The 21,782-nt window shown below is 37.3% G+C and overlaps 1 protein-coding gene across 1 annotated transcript in view; it reads right to left on the bottom strand.

Moving 5' to 3' along the window:
* Pola1 (DNA polymerase alpha 1, catalytic subunit) overlaps window positions 1-21,782 on the bottom strand; it is a 332,579-nt gene that overhangs the window by 169,508 nt on the left and 141,289 nt on the right. The window contains exons 30-32 of the mRNA XM_006990119.4: window positions 19,622-19,754; window positions 15,142-15,273; window positions 8,690-8,864 (exon numbers count right to left, since the gene is read on the bottom strand). Of these exons, the coding sequence (XP_006990181.1) occupies window positions 8,690-8,864; window positions 15,142-15,273; window positions 19,622-19,754 (440 nt within the window). The remainder of the gene's footprint in view (window positions 1-8,689; window positions 8,865-15,141; window positions 15,274-19,621; window positions 19,755-21,782) is intronic.

Below are 21,782 nucleotides of genomic sequence, written 5' to 3'. Positions count from 1 at the left end.
GACCTGTTACATGAAAGCAGTTGTAGTATTTTCCACCCCATAAATCAGTTTTTTTGTAAAACAGAAGGAAAAGAGCAGATAAAGAATTACTAAAGCATTCAAAGTATGTGGTTAGGTATCATCATGCCAGTTAGTGCCAAAAAGTTTCCAATTGTGGAGCATTTCAGATTAAGGATGTTCAATCTTTACACTAGTCCAGAAAAACTTTTACAAGTATTCCTTCATTTAAACATGAAAAGAGAATACTTTATGCTAAATAAAATTTGCAAAATAAAACATCACAAATTAAATAACAGGCCAATTATTGATTACCTGCCTCATAAAAAGTTCTTTTAAATATATTAATATATGGAGTAAAGGGAGGCAAGCAGAATTCAAGGCTTCTATTCTAATATTTTAGATTTTAATAAAGTAGTAATTGTTTAACTGCTTCCTCTTTCTGATTTTGTATAAAGTGTGTTATTTTTAACAATAAAATAAGCTTCAACATTTGACAGAAAAGAGGAACCAACAACCTACCACTTTAACCCTTCCTGTATTTTTTGTTTGTTTGTTTTTCAAGGCAGGGTTTCTCTGTAGGTTTGGAGCCTGTCCTGGAACTCTCTCTGTACACCAGGCTGGCCTTTCACTCAGAGATCCGACAGCCTCTGCCTCCCAAGTGCCAGGATTAAAGGCGTGCACCACCACTGCCTGGCCTCCTGTTATATGTTGTATGATGCCTTCAGTTTTCTCATTTACTATGTTTTATCCATTTTTCTATTAGTAACTTTTTTTAGTGCTGAAAGCAAATCTATGGCCTCTTACATGATAGGCAAATGTTCTACCACAGAGCTATACCCACAACCCTATTTTTTGTTTTATTTATGGTTTACCCTGTTCTCTTAAGATAGGGGCCATGATGGCTGGAGTAAGAATGGCCCCTCTAGGCTCATCTGTTTGAATACTTGGTCCCAGTTGGTGAAACTATTTGGGAAGGATTAGGAAGTTTTGTCTTGAGGTTTCAAAAGATTCACACTTTCTCAGGATGTTCTCTGCCTCCTGCTAGTGGATCAAGATCTGAGCTCTCAGCTTCTGCCACGATGCCTTTGTTCTGTCATCATAGATGCTAACCCTTTCAAACCACAAGCCCAATTAAACCCTTTCTTTTATAAGTTCACTTGGTCATGGTGTCTTATCACAGCGATAGAAAAGTAAGTATGTACAACCCAGGTTCTCCTGCCTTAGCTTCCAGAGTAGAAGGATTACAGAAGTTTACCATCAGACAAAGCACAAACAAGACAGTTTTAATAGTCATTTGGGGTACACTTAATTTAAATGATCTTTTAAAGAAATAGGTCTAATGTAAACAATTTGATAAATCATCATTTTTCTTCAGAAATTCTAAATACTAACAAAGTTGGAATTATGAGTTATTACTCCAGCGGTTTCTAAACTGTTCTAGTCTGGTTCAAAGCTCTTAGAAGCTTTACTGCTTACATTATACAGCATACAGTATACAGAACAGCATCAGGACTGGCTATCAGTGTTATGAGTTAGTGAGAGGAAACATCTTATAGCACTGATGTGGAAGCTGTGCCATTGACACCCTTATAGAAAGGTACCCCATCAATTCCCTCCAAGTAGTGGAGGTAGTAGCTATCATGGGTTATTCCTGTGGAAAAAGTGGCACACAGCCTATTCTCATAATGCTCTAAATATCTCAACATTCATAAATTCTTCCATGAAGACCCTAGGGAGGTGTGTTCTTTGCTTTACATAATTTGATAACCCTTTATTTTACATCTTTTGGAAATAGGCTGTGATATATACTAGACATCCTTACAGCAGTGAAATCAACTAATTACTGGCCTGAATTCAATTAAAAGAACCCATAACTCAAGAAAAAAAAAAGATCCCATAACTCTACCTTACCTTGGTATCCTTCACAAAGAATACATGATGCTGGGCACAACAGGCCTGACATTAATTTGTTCCATGAATACAAAAGCAGATTAGATAGGGAAAATGAGTTACTGGATAATGAACTTGGGACAGAACACCAGCATGTGAAAAGAGGTTCTGACCAGCTGTCAAGATTGCCCATAATACACTACCATGTACCTGGTGTTAGCTTTTAAAATTTATTATTAGTTATATGATATAAAATGTGACGCTTGGCCGGGCAGTGGTGGCGCATGCCTTTAATCCCAGCACTCGGGAGGCAGAGCCAGGCGGATCTCTGAGTTCGAGGCCAGCCTGGGCTACCAAGTGAGCTCCAGGAAAGGCGCAAAGCTACGCAGAGAAACCCTGTCTCGAAAAAACAAAACAAAACAAAACAAAATGTGACGCTTGAAAATGATGGCCATATAATACTCTTATAAGAGCTTAATCATGAAAAAAGACAAATCCTTTTTCAAACTAATACTTGAGGCACCTACTAGTAGCACCATTGTTTTACGGTCAAACATATTGTAGTTCATTCTATCCCCTCCATTACATTTTTGTAGATATATTTCATAAAAAGTGCCAAAAACACTCCCAAATATTGCATACCCACTATTGCATTTATTTGTAGAAAATTACTGGGCTTTGTCAATACACAAAAACTAACATCTGCGGGGCTGGAGACATGGCTCAGAGGTTTAGAGCGCCGACTGCTCTTCCAGAGGTCCTGAGTTCAATTCCCAGCACCCACATGGTGGCTTACAACCATGTGTAATGAGATCTGACACCCTCTTCTGTATACATAATAATAATCTTTTAAAAAAAACTAATTAAAAAAAAACTAACATCTGTAACATGAGTGGCATGAAGCATTTCATTTTAGTTTTTGAGACAAGGTCTTGCTAAGGAACCCAAGTTGGCCCAGAATATCCAGCAATCTTTTTGCTCCTTCCTCCCCAGTGCTAGGGTTTATAGGCAGGCCCCACCATGTCCAGCTAGTAGCATTTACAAAAGAGAACTTATGCTTTCAAAATTAACTCATGAATGTAATCAAAGGATTAATGTTCATTCTGCCTTGTCTTAAGCAGTATTTTCAAAAATGAAATTCTCGATTCACATTCTTCAAATATCAGTAATTTCTCAAGACACATAAGAAAAATGCCCAGAAAAACAATCCTTAAATTCTAGCATTGACTATAAAACAATGTATTATATAGCTGTTGTATAACTCATTGCTCATTGGAGGAAAAGATTAATAAAATTCTAAATACTATTATGCACAAAATAAAAATTTACTGAAAGATGAAATGCTAGGCTGAACTTTAGATTATCCTTCTCACTAGTTGGTTTGCTAGGAACAGAAGACTATTTGGATGTTTAAGCACACTGTGAGTATTTCATCCACAAAATATAGAGAGCTTGCATTAGAGCTAGAGAGAGAAAGAAAAACCTACAGTCTGGAGAACAAAAGCTAAGAGTTCCAAGTTTTAGTGACCATGTTTCCCATAGGGCTATTGTATAAGAAGAGTAATACTATATTTTTTCCTATTCACAGATGAAAAAAGAGTAAAATTTTATTTTATTTAAATCCAATAGCAATAATCTTGCACGGGTTTCAGAAAAATGATACACATTTTATAGTGGGATAATGAGAACCATTAGTTATTAGAGAGAACAAATCATTCTCTTTCAATTCAACAGACTTATCCACTCTCTCATTTAATAGACTATCCTCTTTCTCCAATTTCATTAAAATGGCCTTCCCATGTAGAACACCTGGCCATGCAACATGCCATCAGACAGACTTCAGGAGGCATCTTGATGGGAGACAAATAGAGAATTTCCAAAGTGAAGCCACAGGATAAAACCAACACTTGATACTTGCCTTTCATTTCAAGGAAAGTAGCATAAAGGCAATAGAAAAAGGAAAAGGTAGTTGAAAAATATACTTGCTCTCAACAAAAGAGACTTAAAAATAAAAAATTCATGAACTTAATAATTTTCCTAAATGAAATTATACCATTATTCCTGATTTCTTTGTACTAACTAAAAGGACAAAGTATCAAAGTTCACTAAAGTTTCGACATCGTTATACATTTCATTAATCAAAGATAAAAACTACATTAAAAGCAAGAGAATTATTTTATGTCTGTGATTAGGCAGTTGGAGGGCTTATATTTCATGTATACATTTGTACACTTCAACGTATTTAACAGTGTCGGTTCACTAACTGCAGTTTTTTACATAAAGAAAATAGATTCAGAATTTGGAAAATAAATTACAGTAATTTCATGCCTACAGCCTGCACCTCTTAGAAACCCCATAACCCCTAACACTCCCCTTACTTTGCCACTACTTCCACATCTCCTCCCCATCCCTCACTAAAACCACAAACTACAAGAGTAATGGGGGGCTCAAAGCCCCAAGTGAAAAGCCACCTTAATTTTTCATGTGGAATGGAGAAATAAAGGGTGCCAATGAAAACACAGTTCCTTAAGAGGGCAAAAGCAAATGCCTACTGAGATCTGCCTAGTGCATTCTACTGTTTCCCTCAGCTCTTCATGGTTGGTACTTATTAATGCAGAAGCCACATGAAGAAACAGGGAATAATGAAGGCTCAAAGGTATATTCCTGGTAGGGGTAGCAATGGAGAAGATGAGAAAAGAGAAGACACAGGAGAGAAGGGTGGCTATACAACTGACAACAACTTCACACATTATTATAAAAACACCTTATCAAGAGGCCAAAAGGGGAACAGCAGCAGTTTCTCCATGGCTCAAACTACAGGCCTTCCATTGGCTTCAATAAGCTCCATGGCATGAAGAAGGGGCTACTCTAAGAGCTGAGTTGACACCATCTCTGCTGCACCCACAGAGCTTTCTGATTATGGAGTAAGAATGATGGGTACATGACGGGACATGTCCTAGACTGAAAGATGTCCTCTACAGATTGACATAATTCAATTGCATGAAACCTCAGAAGATGGGACTCATTAATCTGCTAGTAGAAGTTAGCAAATAATTTACTTAAACTGGATTCATAAAGCTGCCACAGTTGTGATAATATATATTTAAGTAAACAAATAACAGGGACTAAAACTGCCAAAAAATAAAGGTAAAAAGAATCTAAGCACTATAGAGGCTTGAGGTCCATGGCAGAGTGTGCACCTAGCATAGCCAAGGTCCGGAATCTGAATCCTAGCATCCAGAAAACAAATCTGTTCCTTGTGATCTTAAGTATGACCTTCACAATTGAAAACAGTCCAGTTCCCTCCCAGTATAACCAGTCTTGGCATACCAAGTGGGTCTCAGACCTATCCACACATGAAGACTTTATGACCCTTTACTGTCCTGCTATTTTGATGGAATTCAATGCTCTGCACTTCCTTCTGATAATGACATTCATTACTTTTTAAAATTTATTTATTTACTTTATATCCTGGCAACAATTTCACCCTCCCTTCCTCCCAATCCCACCCCCTCCAATCCATTCCTTCTCTGTTTCTGTTCAGGAAAGGGTAGGATATCAACAAAGGTATGGATATCAACAAAACACGGCATATTAAGTTGCAGTAAGACTAGGCACTTCCCCATGTATTAAGGCTGGGCAAGGTGACCCAGTATAAGGAGTGGGGTCCCAAAAGCCAGTAAAAGAGTCAGACACAGTCCCTGCTCCTGCTGTTAGAAGTCCTACAAGAGGACCAAGCTACACAAGTGTCACATATATACAGAGTGCCTAGGTCAGTGCCATGCAGGCTACGTGGTGGTCGGTTCAGTCTCTGTGAGCCCCCACGAGCCCAGATTAGTTGATTCTGTGGGTTTTCTTGTGGTGTCTTTGACCCATCTGGCTCCTACAATCATTTCTCTCCCTCTTCTTCAGGACTGCCCAAGCTCTGCCTAATGTTTGGCTGTGGGTCTACATCTGTTTCCATCAGTTGCTAGATGAAGTCTTTCTGATGACAATTGGCCTAGGCACCAATCTGGTCACAGGAGAGTACAAACTTGTATAACCACTCTGGAAATCAATATGGTGGTTTCTCAAAAAACTGGGAATCAATCTACCACAAAACCCAGCTATACTCCTCTTGGGCATATACACAAAGGATGCCCAGTTATACAACAGGAAACTTGCTCAACTATGTTCATAGCAGCTTTATTCATAATAGCCAGAACCTGGAAACAACCGAGATGCCCCTCAACCAAAGAATGGATAAAGAAAACATGGTACATTTACACAATAGAGGATTACTCAGGTGTAAAAAACCACGTCATCATATTTGAAGGCAAATGGATGGAACTAGAAAATTATCATCCTGAGTGAGGTAACCCAGACCCAGAAAGACAAACATGGTATGTATCCCTCATAAGTGGATATTAGCTATAAAATAAAGAATAACCATGCTACAATCCACAGACCAATAGACTAGGTAACAAAGAAGGTTCAAGGGGGAACGCCTGGATCTCCCAGGGAAGGGGAAATAGAAGAGATTTAGTGAATGGACTGTGGAGCTGGTGAGGACAGGAGCATGAGAGACCAGGTTGCAGGGGATAGAGGGGGAGAGTACTGAAAGAGCCTACTGGAAAGGGGGACATTTCAGGGTTAGGTTAAAAACCTGGCGCAAAGGAATCTCCCAGGAATCTACACAGATGACCCCAGCTAAAACTCCTAGCAATAGCAGATATATAGCCTAAAATGGTATTCATTCTAAAGGTGGGGCTTTTCCATGTGCCCTCCATTTCAGTTCCCAGTCACTGGAAAACTCAAAACAACAACAACAACAGCAGCAAGACAGTTGGCCTTTGGAGCAGGTTACTCATTATATAACGAATAAACAATCTGGAAGGACTAATAAAAAACTAAATCGCTCTGAGGTTTCGATAGGAAATGTAGAGGCACAAAGTGAAGCTGAGAGGGCATGAGGTAAAGCTCCTCATGCTTGTATATCCATATTGCCTCACTTCCAGCAAAGAACAACTTTCATAGCCTCTTAGAGCTATGCTGTTTAATTATTTATTGCTAAAAAGAAAATTTAGCATAGTGTAGACAGGAGTAGACAGCTTTAGTGTCACATAGAGCTTAGTTAAAATCCAACTATAGCCCCATACTTAACAAGTTATATGATAAAATTATCAGCTACTTCACATAAGCTTCCGCCTCTGTAAAATGGAGCTGCAATATGCTTATATGAAGCTGTCACAAAGACTGAATAAGATATGGCAAGAACTTATCACAGCAAACAGACTAAGCACTCAATGTATAACAGAAAAAAATGAGGCTAAAACATCATGCATTTATACTCTCCTCCTCCCAGCTGAGGATTTATAAACATCATCAAATACAACTCAACTTGGAGAATACATTATATGATTATTTTGGTAGCAGAATTTTATCTTCCTAATTATGTTTTGCTTAGGCAAATGTCAAAAATGAGTTTCCACTTCCAGATCAGACACTGATGGGATAGTAGGGATGGGGGTGGAGGGGTTGATCTCAGAAACACACTCAACAGGGGCAGGATGGAATATATGTGATTTGATAATGAGCTTTGGAAAATCCAATGACATGCCACAAAGACATACTGAGTACTACATACGCATAAATCCTATGGACTGAAGGAAGATGGACATATTTACACAGAAGCCTGAAAGAGGATGGCAGGTGGCTATACCACCATGTGCTGAGCACTCCCTCTGCTTCAAGCCCTGTGCTGAGCATCACACATATATCTTATCTCTCTCGGAGCAATTATATTCTATCACTCACAAAATAAATCAATGTACAGAACAAGATTCAGAGGCTTGTTGATATCAAAACCAGCATTTAAACCAGGTCCCAGTGATGCCAACATCCTGTAGCACTCCAGCTAGACATTTTAGTTAAAGTGGGGGAAGACTTTTGCAACAAGCAGAGAGAAAATGAACGGCACATTATTTAGAGAACGCACAGAGTAGGAGCGAGGTTAAAACAGGTTGGAATTAGAAAACTAGTCTGAAACTGTCAGAGCTAGAGCCAATGAGATGTCAGTAACATTAGGTGACTTGATTTATGGAGGAAGAGGTACCATCTAAGGACTTTATTAAGGAGTACTTTAAAAACATTCAGCTTTGCCTATGATAAAATAGAGCAGGGACCTTAAAAGCAACATAACTATGTTCTGGCCTCCTAGAAGTATAATGAAGAATGTTTAAAAAAACATTTTAAAGCAAAGATGGCAATAATAATGACATAGAAAAGAGGTAAAACTGCAAAAAAAATCAAAGAGGCATTGAGGTCTTAAGGTTAGCTGCCATCTCATGGGATGATGATAAATTAGGAACCAGCCAATTCCTAGAGAATAACGATGAGTCTTATTTTAGAAGAATTTAAAGTAAAAACTAAATGTTACAAAGTCACATTAACAAAATATCTTTGGACAGACAAGATGAATAAAAATGCAAAATATCATTAATGTCTTTATTAATAGAAGGTCACTAATTAGACCTTTAACAATTTAAACCCAGTGACCATATTGATACCTAAAATTCTTTCCTTCCTCTGCAATCAGTGAGTATAACCATGTATAGCAGGTACAGACTTACAAAGATTGCTATTTGTATGTGGAGCTCACATTCTGATGGGAGATAGCAACTAAACAGCTATAAAAAGCAATAAACAAAGAAGTAACAGACACAATCCTGAATCTACAAGCACAGATACTAACAGTTACAAGAGGACGATGTATGTCACTACTAAATTATGAGGGTTTCCATGTGTTTGAGACACTTACCTAGCCACACTGCAATGAGGACAGCATCAATTCCATCTATTGGCTCACAGATCCGAGCCACGACAGGGTGGATCTGCTGGGCCAAGTAGTATTGGGTGTCAATGGTTAAATTGTCTTGTTTTTGCAGCTGCTCAGGTGCATAGGCCCTCTGAGTTGCAGGGAGGTTTGACCCATCCTAACAGAAGACATGGTATAGGTCAAGTTGTGAGCAACTCAATAATCACACATACACTTGCTTAATCAAATAGAGGGACAACAGTTAAAATTTTATGTGCTCAGTTCCAAACACCAAGAAGTATTGCCCTATTGAAAATCTCACATGTATCTTAGAGTAGAAAGACCAAGAACTTTTTGATCTCAATCTTATCCATTGCCTGAAAATGTAAATCCAGTGTGTTGTGTTCTTTGTTGTCAGGATATGAACCCAATAAGTAAGGTGACACTAGCTAGATTATATAATTCTACTTGCCATGACATAAAAACACATTGAAGGACTTGTGAGAATTTGTCTACTAAGAAAGTCTTTTAAAAGGCACAAATATATAAGAATAAATAGCACTTCTTTTATTCTGTTAATACAATCACTTCCAGCCACAATTCCAGCCATAGAAACATGTTAGCACCCATCCTTGCCCCAAATGAGCAAGTGGGAAAGCTAAGGGAATAAACCCCAGTAGAAACAAAACATATATGTTAGACATAAAACAGAAGAGTAACAGTAATGCACAGTCCTGGTGGGGTGGTTAATTTTCATTGTCAACTTGATCGAGCAAAGATATACTTTGAGTATTAGTGAAACAACCCTCTTAGCATGTCTGTGAGGGTATTTCCAGAGATAATTAACTAAGGTGGGGAAAACCAGCCCTAAAAGTAAGCATCACCATGCATTGTGTTGAGGTTCAAAAGGAAAAAAAGGAGAAAGCCAGCAGAGAATCTGTTCAGTGTACCACGTTTTCTGCTTCTTGGTCTAGTGAAATGTAAATATCTTCACTCTCTGTTACCATAGAGTAAGAGGCAAGCAGTCCCATTCCCATGCCTTTCCCACTGTGATAAACATGTATCCTTTCCAACTGTGTGCCAAAATAAATCCTTTGTCCTTTGTTTCTTTCAGGTATTTTACCATGGGGACAAAAAAAGGAACTGATCTACCTTGAAAGCAGCAGTGCTCAAAAGTCAAATATCTGACCAGTAGAAGCTGTATTACTCTGCACTGTTAAGCTGGCTCCTCCTCAAGCAAATGAAGGTGGGTTAGAGACTCTTTTCAAGGGGTATTTCTTCTACACTATAAAATTAAAGTTGTGAGATTCTATGTAATTAGCCCACATACAGCTCTGTGGTGATGTCATTATCATGTGTGAACCAAAAAGTCATCATTCTACCGGACCAACATCGAATGACTCACTCCACTCTTCCTCTTGACTGAAACAACAGAATTTAATATTCAGACTAGTAAATTATAACTATTCACAGGGCTCAGCTGCTCTCCAGAACTGATTATAATGTGAATCCTATTCTTTCAATTCTGCCACAATCAGTCTCTTCTCAGCTCAGCATCAAGCTCAAAGCAGAGGCAACCTTCAATATCTTGGTCTTTAGCAGCGACCCAAAGCAAGACCTTCTCTCTCAGGTTATGTTCCTGATAGAATGCAATTGTCTTTCAACTAGGTTCTAACTGGTCTAAAGCATAATGAAATTCATAGAAAGAAAGGAAACCTCAGGTTAAAATTTGCTTATCCATATTTCACAATTTAGTAAAGAAAAACTTAGAATTAATCAGGCTTAATCATTGTCCTTTAATAAACTTGAACTGTAAGGTGAAAATGAGGCAATAGTTGCTAGCTAAGAGTTTGAAAACAAATCATTAGACTGTGTCTTCCTATGTGCTTTTAGTACCAGAAATCTGGTCAGCCTATAGAACTGTATTTTTTTTTTGTTGAGTTTTATCTTTTCTGTGGTGATACTTTATCTGTGTACCCCAATAAAGTTTATCTGAGGATCAGAGGAAAATGCCAGGCACTCTAAGAAGTCAGGCAATAGTAGAACACACCTTTAATTCTATCACTCAGAGGCAAAAATCTGTCTGGATCTCTGTGAGTTCCAGGCCACACTGGGAACAGAGCCAGGTGAAGTGGTATACACCTTCAATCCCAGCACTAACAATAAAGGTCTGGAGGTCTGTACAGACAGACAGGAAGTGACAGAGCTGGGCAGGAAGAGGAAGTGATGTAGCTGGGCAGAGAGAGGAAATGAGTTGGTAGAACAGAAAGGCATATAGGTATGGTTATACAGGAAATAGGTCTTTTTGGAAGCTGAAGGTCGGTAAGGTGAGATTGCCTTTGGCTTGTCCTATTCCTCTAATCTTTCAGAAACCCAATATCTGACTCCGGGTTTTTATTAATAAGACCATTTAGCAGTCTATCTTATACTTTTCTTTCATTATTTTCTGTTGCTGTTGAGGCTGATCTTATGTTGTCCTAGGCTGGCTTCTAGCTCAGTGCTATAGCAAAGGAGGACCTTGAACTGAGCCTATCTCTATCTTGTAAGAGCTGGGCTTACAGGCATGCACCACCACACCCAGCAAATTCTATCATATTTTAAGGGTGAATGCAAGTCAAAATTGTAGAAGTGAAGAGAATAAGGCACTGGTACATTGGAGGGAAGAGGTAAAGTGCTTGCCTACCATGCACATGGTCCTAACTTCTATCCCAAGAACTGTAAACCAAAGCAAACCAGGTGCTTGAGTTACTTTCTAGTATGTCACTACAAGTTCTCATAAAGGAATATTTGTACATTTAAAAAGCAGTGGAAAATTTCTGTGCATACTTTCTACTTAAAGCATTTTGAATCTAAAGAGCTTGTAGCTAAGAGTAACCCCAACGTGTTTACGACTGTCTTTTAAAAATCTAAGCTTGCCGGGCGGTGGTGGCGCACGCCTTTAATCCCAGCACTCGGGAGGCAGAGCCAGGTGGATCTCTGTGAGTTCGAGGCCAGCCTGGACTACCAAGTGAGTCCCAGGAAAGGCGCAAAGCTACACAGAGAAACCCTGTCTCGAAAAACAAAAAACAAAAAACAAAAAACAAAAAACAAAAAAAAATAAAAATCTAAGCTCAAAAACAGCACAACTGGTTAGATAACAGGTTTTACAACATGTGTTGGAAAAACATTTAGGCTCCCCTAAGACAGATTACTCAAAGACCTAGTTTTTAAACTGAACAAGATCTCAAGAACATGTAATACACATGGATAAGTGACATACAACTTTAAAGAACAGAGAAGGAACAAGGTTGGTCTTTCTTGAGGTGTCCAAGTAGCAATTCATGAACTTTAGGGATAATCAGGTTTTCTAAATTAGCCATTGTTAGTGGGAAACTAATGGGAAAAAAAATCTAAGTAGTTGATGGGGGGTGGGGGGCTCTTAAAGCACTTATGTCAAAGATATGCCTTACAAAAATTATGACTAATGAAAACTAAATAACTACAGGTTTAAAATTAGTAGACAAGAGGCTGAAAAATAAGAGACAGGCAGCTTTGTCTAGTAAACACGCTAAAAGGTGGGTGTGTCCCACTGAGGGGAACAATGGCAAATTACAATCCTATGCCCTTTCTTGGAAGATGCTAAGGAAAATAAGTTAATAAAAACAAATATAAATTGTATTTTAAAAAGAAGGAACAGTATTAGTGGGGGGAGGAATGCTAAAGTCACATCAAATTGGGTTTATTATATTACATTAGCATCAGCATTTTAGGGACATATATTAATCAAAACAAGAATAAAAACAAATATTTTGACATTAAGGAATACAAGTTTGACTTTTAAATACATCTATCATACTATTTTATATACATCACCAAATACCTCGATTCCATTTTTAAACAAAACACTCTTTGTTGAAAAAATGTCTGTCTTGATTTCATCATTAGATGCCATTTCACTAACCCTGCATTATTTTTGAAAGGTGTAAGCTATCATCTGCTCCTGTCAGTAATAATCTACGAGCTTGTCCATGTATATGAACACATAAGTGGAAAAAATAGCCTATTTACCAAAATCTTTATTTGCATAATTTTAAAAAAAATTTTAACATGAGACTTGTCAGAAGCAATATGCAAAGCACATTAAGGATTTGAGCAAGCCAGACATTTATGGAAATATTTTCCTGCAGAAATTGGCTTTCTCAAACAGTTCTTAATCAAGGGCAACCCTAGGAGGGAGATAGAGTCAAGTGCTGATTCCTGTCCATGTACTTATCATTGTTATGTACATCATCTACAGTATGTGGCAGATATTACATTAATAGACTAGCTTTTGATTTTCATAAGGCTTTATGCTTTTTAAAGCATACTGGTTCTATTTTAGCAAAGTTCAATTTATAGAAATGAATTTTAAAGTGCATCTAAAAATTTTACTGTAATAATGTAGTATGATTCTTATTAATTGTCTTAGTTAGGCTTTTATTGCTGTGAAGAGACACCATGACCACGGCAACTCTTATCAAGGAAAACATTTAATTGGGCCTGGCTTACAGTTTCAGAGATTTAGTCCATTAACATCATGGCAGAAAGCATGGCAGTGTGCAGGCTGAGATGGTGCTGGAGAAGGAGCTGAGAGTTCTACATATTGATCCATAGGCAGCAGGAGGAGACTCTGGGCCACACTGAGATTAGCTTGCGCATATATGAGACTGCAAAGCGTGCCCCAACAGTGACACACTTCTTCCAACAAAGCCATACCTCCTAATAGTGCCTAATAGGGCAAAGCACTCAAACACATGAGTCTATGGGGGAGGGAGGATACCTATTCAAGCCACTGCATTAATGTAAAAGAAACAATCCTACTCAGATGACTTATGCCTTGGGTAAGTAAGTAGACCAAACAAGAGTAATTTGAAAGAACTTGAGACAGGATTAGAACTGACATACAAGGAGAAAAGATTGGTATTCCTATCTTCCAAATGGAGTCAAGTGCTTTCAGAAAACAAATCCTGATGTCCTACTCTGCCCTACTTTTCTCTTCACCCTGTTAGTGACATGCCACTCTCAAACAAAACTAGTTATTAGTTTTAAAGCATGTTGAGAAAGCATACAGTTTCCTTAGAGGTACCTTACAAAATAGGGAGAAATAAAACATGGGAAGGAGAGAAGCTGTAGGGAGAGGGAAGTAAAGGCAGTCTTTGGGCCTTCCAACTTTCTCCATATATCTATGCATTTCATATTGTTTCAAGTAATTATTTTGATAAGGAAGGACGACAAAGCATTTATTCTGTTATTCCACTGACTCATCATAATGAAAATTATCACAAAAGGAATGATTAAAAACAACAACAGCCGGGCGGTGGTGGAGCACGCCTTTAATCCCAGCACTCGGGAGGCAGAGCCAGGCGGATCTCTGTGAGTTCGAGGCCAGCCTGGGCTACCAAGTGAGTCCCAGGAAAGGCGCAAAGCTACACAGAGAAACCCTGTCTCGAAAAACCAAAAAAAAAAAAAAAAAAAAAAAAAAACAAAAAACAAAAAACAAAAAAACAACAATCTATTAGTGTTGCTGGATATACCATCAAAAGTACATATACTACTTTATTTTCTCTTTTTATGGTGCTGGGAATGAAAGCCAGGGCATCAAACGTACTAAGCAAGTGTTCAACCACTAAGCTACAATCCCAGCCTATGATACATTTTCATGGAAGTTTAGAGTTGAAAAAGTAGTAACTGTTATGAAACTGTCTCATAAAAATAATTTCAATGACTTCCAAAAGCTACTTTGAATTTTTTTAGGAAACTTGTAGGGAAACATTACCTCATTTTTTTTTTTTTTTGCTAACTAAACTAAACCATGGGACTAGTTATTTAGAAGACTACTCCTAAGTAAAATACTGTGGCAATCTGGATTTGATTCAAGATTCCTGTATATAGACCAGTGGTTTATGTGTGTACATGTTCATATGTGCACATCAGTGTGGAGGACAGGTCACCATCAGCTGACTTGCTCCATCACTCTCTACATTATGTTTTCTTCCTGTTTTACATGTATGGGTGTTTTGCTTATATGTATGTCTGTACTACCTGAGGAGGCCAGGAGGCCAGAAGAAGGTATGAGATCCCCTGGGACTGGACTTATAAGTAGTTGTGGGCCACCATGTGGGTGCTGGGAATTGAACCCAGATCCTCTGGAGCAACAGTCAGTGCTCTTAACTGCTGAGTCACTTCTCCAATATTCTACCTTATGTTTTTAAAACAAGGTCATTCAAGGAATGCCAACAAGCTTTGGGGATCTGCATGCCCCCATCTTCCAGCACTACAGTTATAAACACAAGCCACTCTACCTGCCTTTTGATGTGAGTGCTGGGGATCTGAACTCAGGTCCTCACTCTTCCATGGCAAACACTTGACCTGCTGAGCCATCTTCCCAGCCCAGGATTCTTAGGGGGCACAAGTCTTATAAAATAAAATAGGTTTACCTGACAGATGACATAGGACACTGTATCTCCAGCTTTCACCTTCCTGCCTCCTTGAGAATTTATCCACAGGGCAACATGTACATGAGGTAGGCTTTTTTTATCAGGATAATCCTGGGGATCCTTTGTCAATGCCTAAAAGATTAAAAAAAAAATGGGAAAAATAAACTCACCAAATTTTAAAATAAAACCTTCTATACATATATACAACACATTTTTACTAGAATCATATATATTATATATATATATAAAACATGAAAATGACAATGTATACAGAAACCATGGTTCCTTTCTCTGTCATTTAGTAACTGGTATAACTACATACAAGCCTAACAAGAAGAAGAAATGTAAGTTTATGGGTGCTGCCACATAATATTTGAATATTTAAAATACTCAAGACTCTAGATCCAGTGTCCTATGAAGCCTTAGAGTTTCTCCTCATGTTTGTCGTTTTCTCATTTAATTAGTTGGGATTAGAGAATAGCTACTCTGACTTAATGATCTGATCTCAAAGGCTTCTCTAACTGAATAAACCTCCAATACACTATACAGCACTGAATTTACTCTGAATGCCAACTTGTGCTCTATAGAGAGCAATGAGTTTGTAACAGAAAGTGAGCACAAGATCAGGAACAGCACCAGTCAGGAGAAAGTTATTTTCTAACAATACTATTTGTACTAATGATACAGAAGAAAAGCTTGGTAAAACTGTTCAAGCTTTATAAATATGAATCCTAACAGTAGCACCAAATTGTACTAACAGTCAGTATATTACTTTCTACCACCATAGCAAAGTACTTTCCCTTGAGAACATTCTTGACTATGCAGTAAAAACTAGTAAGTTGGAGAGAATAGTCTCCCTTCTGTAGTCAAGGTTGACTTGGAACTCATTGTGCAGTGCAGGCTGGCTACAAATTTGAGGCAATCCTCCTGTCTCAACTTTCTGAGTGCTGGTATTACAAGTGTGAGCCATCATGTCTAGCAAAGTTAGCAATTTCTAAAGCTTTTAAACCTTGAGAATAAGTCTACTGTTTTGTGTTGGAGCCTGCTGACAATCAGCTGGCTATCTGGGTGAGGGCATGCAGATTGTAGAGACAATGAAGAAGACAAAAAAAGAGTTGAGAGGTCTGCCAGTCATGCCGAGTTTATTTCACAGACAGCTTATATGCATTTTTGAAGGACAGAGGTAGAACAATGCACAGCACAGGCATTCAACCATTAACTATCCTGCCTGGAGTCAAGGAGGAGACAGTTTCATTTTCTATCTCACTGTACCTCTGGCTGGCATCAGCAGCCTACATCTAGTTGGTGTGTTGCTTCCTGTAGGTTAATCAGACTTTCTCACTGCCCTTCAAGGAGACTCTGCAGGTTAGTCAGGACTTTCTCACAGCCCTGGAGCAAACAAGCTTGAACTCGACTAACTTAGAATAGACTTCAGATTCAAACTGGGAAACTGAGTCAGTTGTGGGCTTCCACAATTTTGTATGATTAAATGCAAAGAATACAAAAAGCATATCTGAAGAATGAAGGTTACTCTAGGAAAATTATTTGTGCAACTATTTGAGTTACAAGCTAAACTAACTACTGTTTACATAGAATGTAGTTTTTACTTGAAAGAATGGTAGGAAAACTATATTTTGACATATAGATCTAGCAGTTTCTCAAAAAACAAAAACCTTCAAACTAAACAAAACCTGCTACTTCAAGAAAAAAAAATCAATCTGACAATAGATATCATCAATGACAAAATTCAACCTTTCAAGTCCAATTCAAACTTTAGAAAATATGTTTCCACTTCTATGAGCCTGACAACTTCCCAATACTTAAGACATTTCTAATAAAGTAGGAGTATTTTAACAAGTGTTTTTACAGTATACGTAAAATACATCCATTTTAATACCTGTATAATTCAGGGAATAAACCAACAAATAATCCATAATGTCATACATGGATGAAATATCCACTCAAAGTTCAATACACGAGTGAATAAGATAAAAATACATGGTATATATGCATAAAGATGATATATAGCATATTTTTACAATGAATATACACAAACAAAAATAAGAAAAAAACCCAAAGTACAATACAGACCAGCAAATTTCAAAGTAAAAAAAAAAAATAGTTTACTGGTACGGTCTTAGACTTCACATTACAAATAACTTTAAAGACTATACAAAGATTAAAGATTAATAGAAAGACAACTCACCTTTCACATATGAATAAATGGCTAATTATAAATAGACACAGACCTCTATGATATATTTTACCAGAATTTACTATACTTGCACCAACACTATAGAAATGTTAAAAAAATAAAAACAAAAACCAGGGTCACACTCACTATGAAGCCTTGGCTGGCCTCAAACTCAACAAGTAGACAAAATTGGCCTTGAACTCAGAGATCTGCCTGCCTTTGCCTCCCAAGTGCTGGGATTAAAAGTATGCACTACTATACCCAAATGATACCATTCTTTATAAATAAAAACATAAAGGCTGGGAAGAGAGTTTTATCATTAAATAGCTCAACCCATGTCAAGAAAAACAAACAACAAAGTAGCCAGCTTAGTTGCTAGTACTTACCATCCTTAACAATGGAGAGGTGGAGACAGGTAGCTAGCTCCCTGAGACTCCTTAGCTCCCTGAGACTCCCTGGCCAAACCCACTCAGTAAGTTGTAAGTGAGAGACAAACCTGTCTCAACAAACAAAGCAAGGGCTAGAAAGATAGCTTCATTGGTATAGCACTTGCTGTGTAAGCAGGAGGACCTGAATTTGATTCCCAGAACCCATGAAAATAAGATAGACTTGCCATCTGAGCAGTGGAGAGGTGGAGACAGGAGGATCCTCACCCACCTAGCCTGCCCTACCTAGCAAATTCCAGGCCAGTGAGAGACTATCTCAAAGAAAGAAAAAGTATAGAAAACAAAAAATTGACCCAAAAATGAATATAAGTCCTAGAAAACATTCTCTCCAAAAATCAAATAAAAACAAATTAAACCCACTGTGAAGTAACATATCCACTGTGGTAACAATGTTTTATTTTAAAAATCATCACCATTACAAAGAAACTGTGATAAAAATAGCATGCATATTTTGATATTATTAACTGGTACCACCTTTTCATAAAACAATTTTCCTAGATCCATTGAAATAGTCATATCTTTTGACACAAATGTTTTATTTCAAGGAACGTACAATGAGAAAGTAATCCATCTAAAAGCAAAATGACAAGTGAATAAAGATGTTCAATGCAGTTATTTACAATAGAAAAGAAAACTTAATAATCAACAAAGAAAAAATTAAATAAACATGTCAGCAAAATAGATGACTAATGTATTGATTAACTTTGTTTATGGGTGCTAGGAATCAAACCTAAGGCCTTACATACACTATTTTTCCAGTAATATAAAAATAAGATTCTTTGGGTAATATAAACAGGAGCCAGGCATGATGGCACTTACCCGCAATCCTGGCACTTTCGGGTGGAGGGGAGATCAGAGGTTCAAGGAGAGCCTCAAGTCTCTATAAAGTTCAAGCTAACCTAAGCTACATAGCACACTGCTATGTCTCAAAAAAAAACATGAAAATGGGTTTCTAAATAATAAAACAATTCTAACAATATAAAATATGTTTTCAAGTGTATAGCAATATGAAAAACTGACAATCATTACTTTAACATTCTAAAACTTCTCCTTAATGTCAACAGATCCTTTAACAAAGCTTTGACAAAGAAACCAATCACAAAATGGGTAAAGTGATATTTGAAGATTAGCTTCTGAATATGTAAGGATACTTATTTGAAATAGGAAGAAAATCTATTAACCTACTATCATGCTTATTACATGCTACTTTGGAAATCAAGATTGTTTCTCAAATTAGCTAAGAAAAATTATGCATACCCACAATGTGATTATGGTTTTGTTTTAAGATGCACATGTACTTTAGATACACAGAATTGGTTACCACTATCTTTAATTCTAGCTGAATCTGTACCTAAAAGACTTTTGATTACAGATGCCCATATGATTACAGGATCACCATATGTGAAGTAATATACACATACACATTTGGGAGTGGAAGCAGCAGAAGAGAGGCAAGGAGACGGGGACAATGGAAGAGGGAGAAGAAGGAGAATGAATAAAAATATAAGAATGAATATGAATGATCAGATCTATGTGTCAAACAACTATTACTTTGGAGGACTATGAAAAAGGAAGCATTCTCCAGGCCCTGACACATAAGCTAAATCATCCCGACAATGTCTAGAAGTAAAAAGGAGAGAGGTCTCATCTGTAGCAGATGTGCCAGTACCTGTGGCTGGAAGAACTATGCTAATGTTCAATCTGTGAACCAGTTGTTAAGCAGCTTTCACCCCCAGCCAGAATTTATTTAAATTGTAAGGATGAGGTGGTTCTTCAACTAGCTGAAGGAGGAGAAAAAAATATGACAGCAGCTGGGCTCAGCAATAAATGCTACATTTACCTTGTTAATTTCAAACTGACTCACTGGGACACTGCCATTTAGCACATTTTCTCCAATTTCTATTAACCTCTTCTGAATGTTTTCCACAATGGTGTCCCGGCTTTGATCAGAAAGAATCTGGCCAATGACAAAGCTGTATAAAGAAAGACAAATATGATTTTTAATAGCATACATTATTAACAAAGAAAAGATAGACATGAGACTAGCATGAGGACAAGAGCTATGTTAAGAGCTAATATGAGGATTAGTGTCTAGAAGGCAGTTTAGATGTTATGTTTATGAGTGTTTTGCCTGCATGCATGTTTGTACATCAAATCTGTGCCTGGTATATGCGGAGGTCAGAAGAAGGTATAAGATACCCTGAAAGTAGAGTTGAGGATGGTTGGTGCTGGAAATAAAACCCAGGTCTTCTGTGAGCCATCTCCCTAGCCCCCACTGTTTTATTTTATTTTTAAAATCTACCAAAAATTTACTAACCTAAAAATTCCATGTCTGCCCTTTGACATATAGATCATTCATTTATGTGGCAACTATGTTTTATGCAATATACAATACAGAAAAAAGTCCGTGCTTTCAGATTTTATGTAATTATAAAATCCAGAAGCAATTATATTCTAACCATAAGTTAAAATTTTAGAAGATAAATTTTATCTTTATTCATAAAGCAACAAGATAGTATTTCTGGGATCAAGATACCATCTCCACCTAACATGACTATTTAGCTAGGCAAGAAGAAATATAAAGCTGTTTAAGTAAACTTTAAAAAAAATCTAAGGGGCTAGAAAACTGGCTCAGGGGTTATGAGTATTTGATCTTACAGAGGATGCAGGTTCAATTCTCAACACCCACATGACAGCTCACAACTCTAGTCCCTGGGAATCTAATGCCCTCTTCTGACAACCATGGGCACCAGGCTTTAACATGCATAGACATACATGCTTGGAAAACACTCATACACATAAAATAATGAACTAAAAAATGGGAAAAATGCAAGATATCAAACTCTTCTTTCTTTAGCTTCATTATAAATTGTTCAGTGTTCTCTAACTTTATGCTATGCATCAAAAAAATCATATTATTCTACAAAGCCTCAAGAATAAAGAAACATAAATGAAGAAGCCAATATTTTATCCATTTCTGAGAAAATGCAGAACAAGGGTTTGACAGCTGCTTTATAATTTGTCAGAAAAAGAATCCTAACAAAAACGTTTGTATAGCTTTAATTACTAATACATTTCTAACTCAGAGAAATTTACTTCTATTATGATGCATCTTTTCTTAGAAAACACAAAAGCTGAGGAGAACACTCTAATCGAAAGCTTATACAAAGTAGTTTCATCTTGAGTATATTTGGGGGCAATGAAGCATTTCAAACCACATTTCATAAAAGGCAGACCATGACCTATACTCAGATGATCAACTTTGCCTAATCAAGAGTAGTTTTGCAGAAGCAACACTTGCTCAATCTCTTAATTTGAAAGCAAAAAAGATTGGAAAATAAGTTTAAAATGCTGATATTTAGCAAAAATTAGAAGTACTTTTAAATCTAGCCATAAAGAAAAAAAATTCTATTTTCAAAACAGATCTAGATCAAAAAATTGGAATATGTAAAGATGGCATATAACATGTCTAAGTATCACTTTTTCAAATGGGTACTTCATACATTATGTGACCACAAAAAAAAAAAAAAAACTTTTGATCATAATATTAAGTTTAAGGTAAAAGGCTAGTGAGTCATGTATTACTTCAGAGGCACACCCATATTTTGGAACTAGCTCTCAAATTAATCTGAGGTAAGAATCATTTATATGCAAATGATAAGCCTCACTCCAAGGCCCACTTTAAATCACACATTTTATGCTTCAAAACAGAGGAATCATAAAAATGATGTTTATAATTAGGATCTGTGGATTCAGGAGTACAAAACACAAGACTTTCAAAAAGAGGAATAGAAAACAGTACCAACAAAATCAACTCTTTAAAGATCTAGGTATAAAGCCGGGCGGTGGTGGCGCACGCCTTTAATCCCAGCACTCGGGAGGCAGAGCCAGGCGGATCGCTGTGAGTTCGAGGCCAGCCTGGGCTACCAAGTGAGCTCCAGGAAAGGCGCAAAGCTACACAGAGAAACCCTGTCTCGAAAAACCAAAAAAAAAAAAAAAAA

Source organism: Peromyscus maniculatus, chromosome X (assembly GCF_049852395.1).
Source record: "Peromyscus maniculatus bairdii isolate BWxNUB_F1_BW_parent chromosome X, HU_Pman_BW_mat_3.1, whole genome shotgun sequence".
NCBI lineage: Eukaryota > Metazoa > Chordata > Mammalia > Rodentia > Cricetidae > Peromyscus > Peromyscus maniculatus.
The sequence above is the reverse complement of the archived record's forward strand: the minus strand, read 5'-3'. Positions and strand labels throughout refer to the sequence as shown.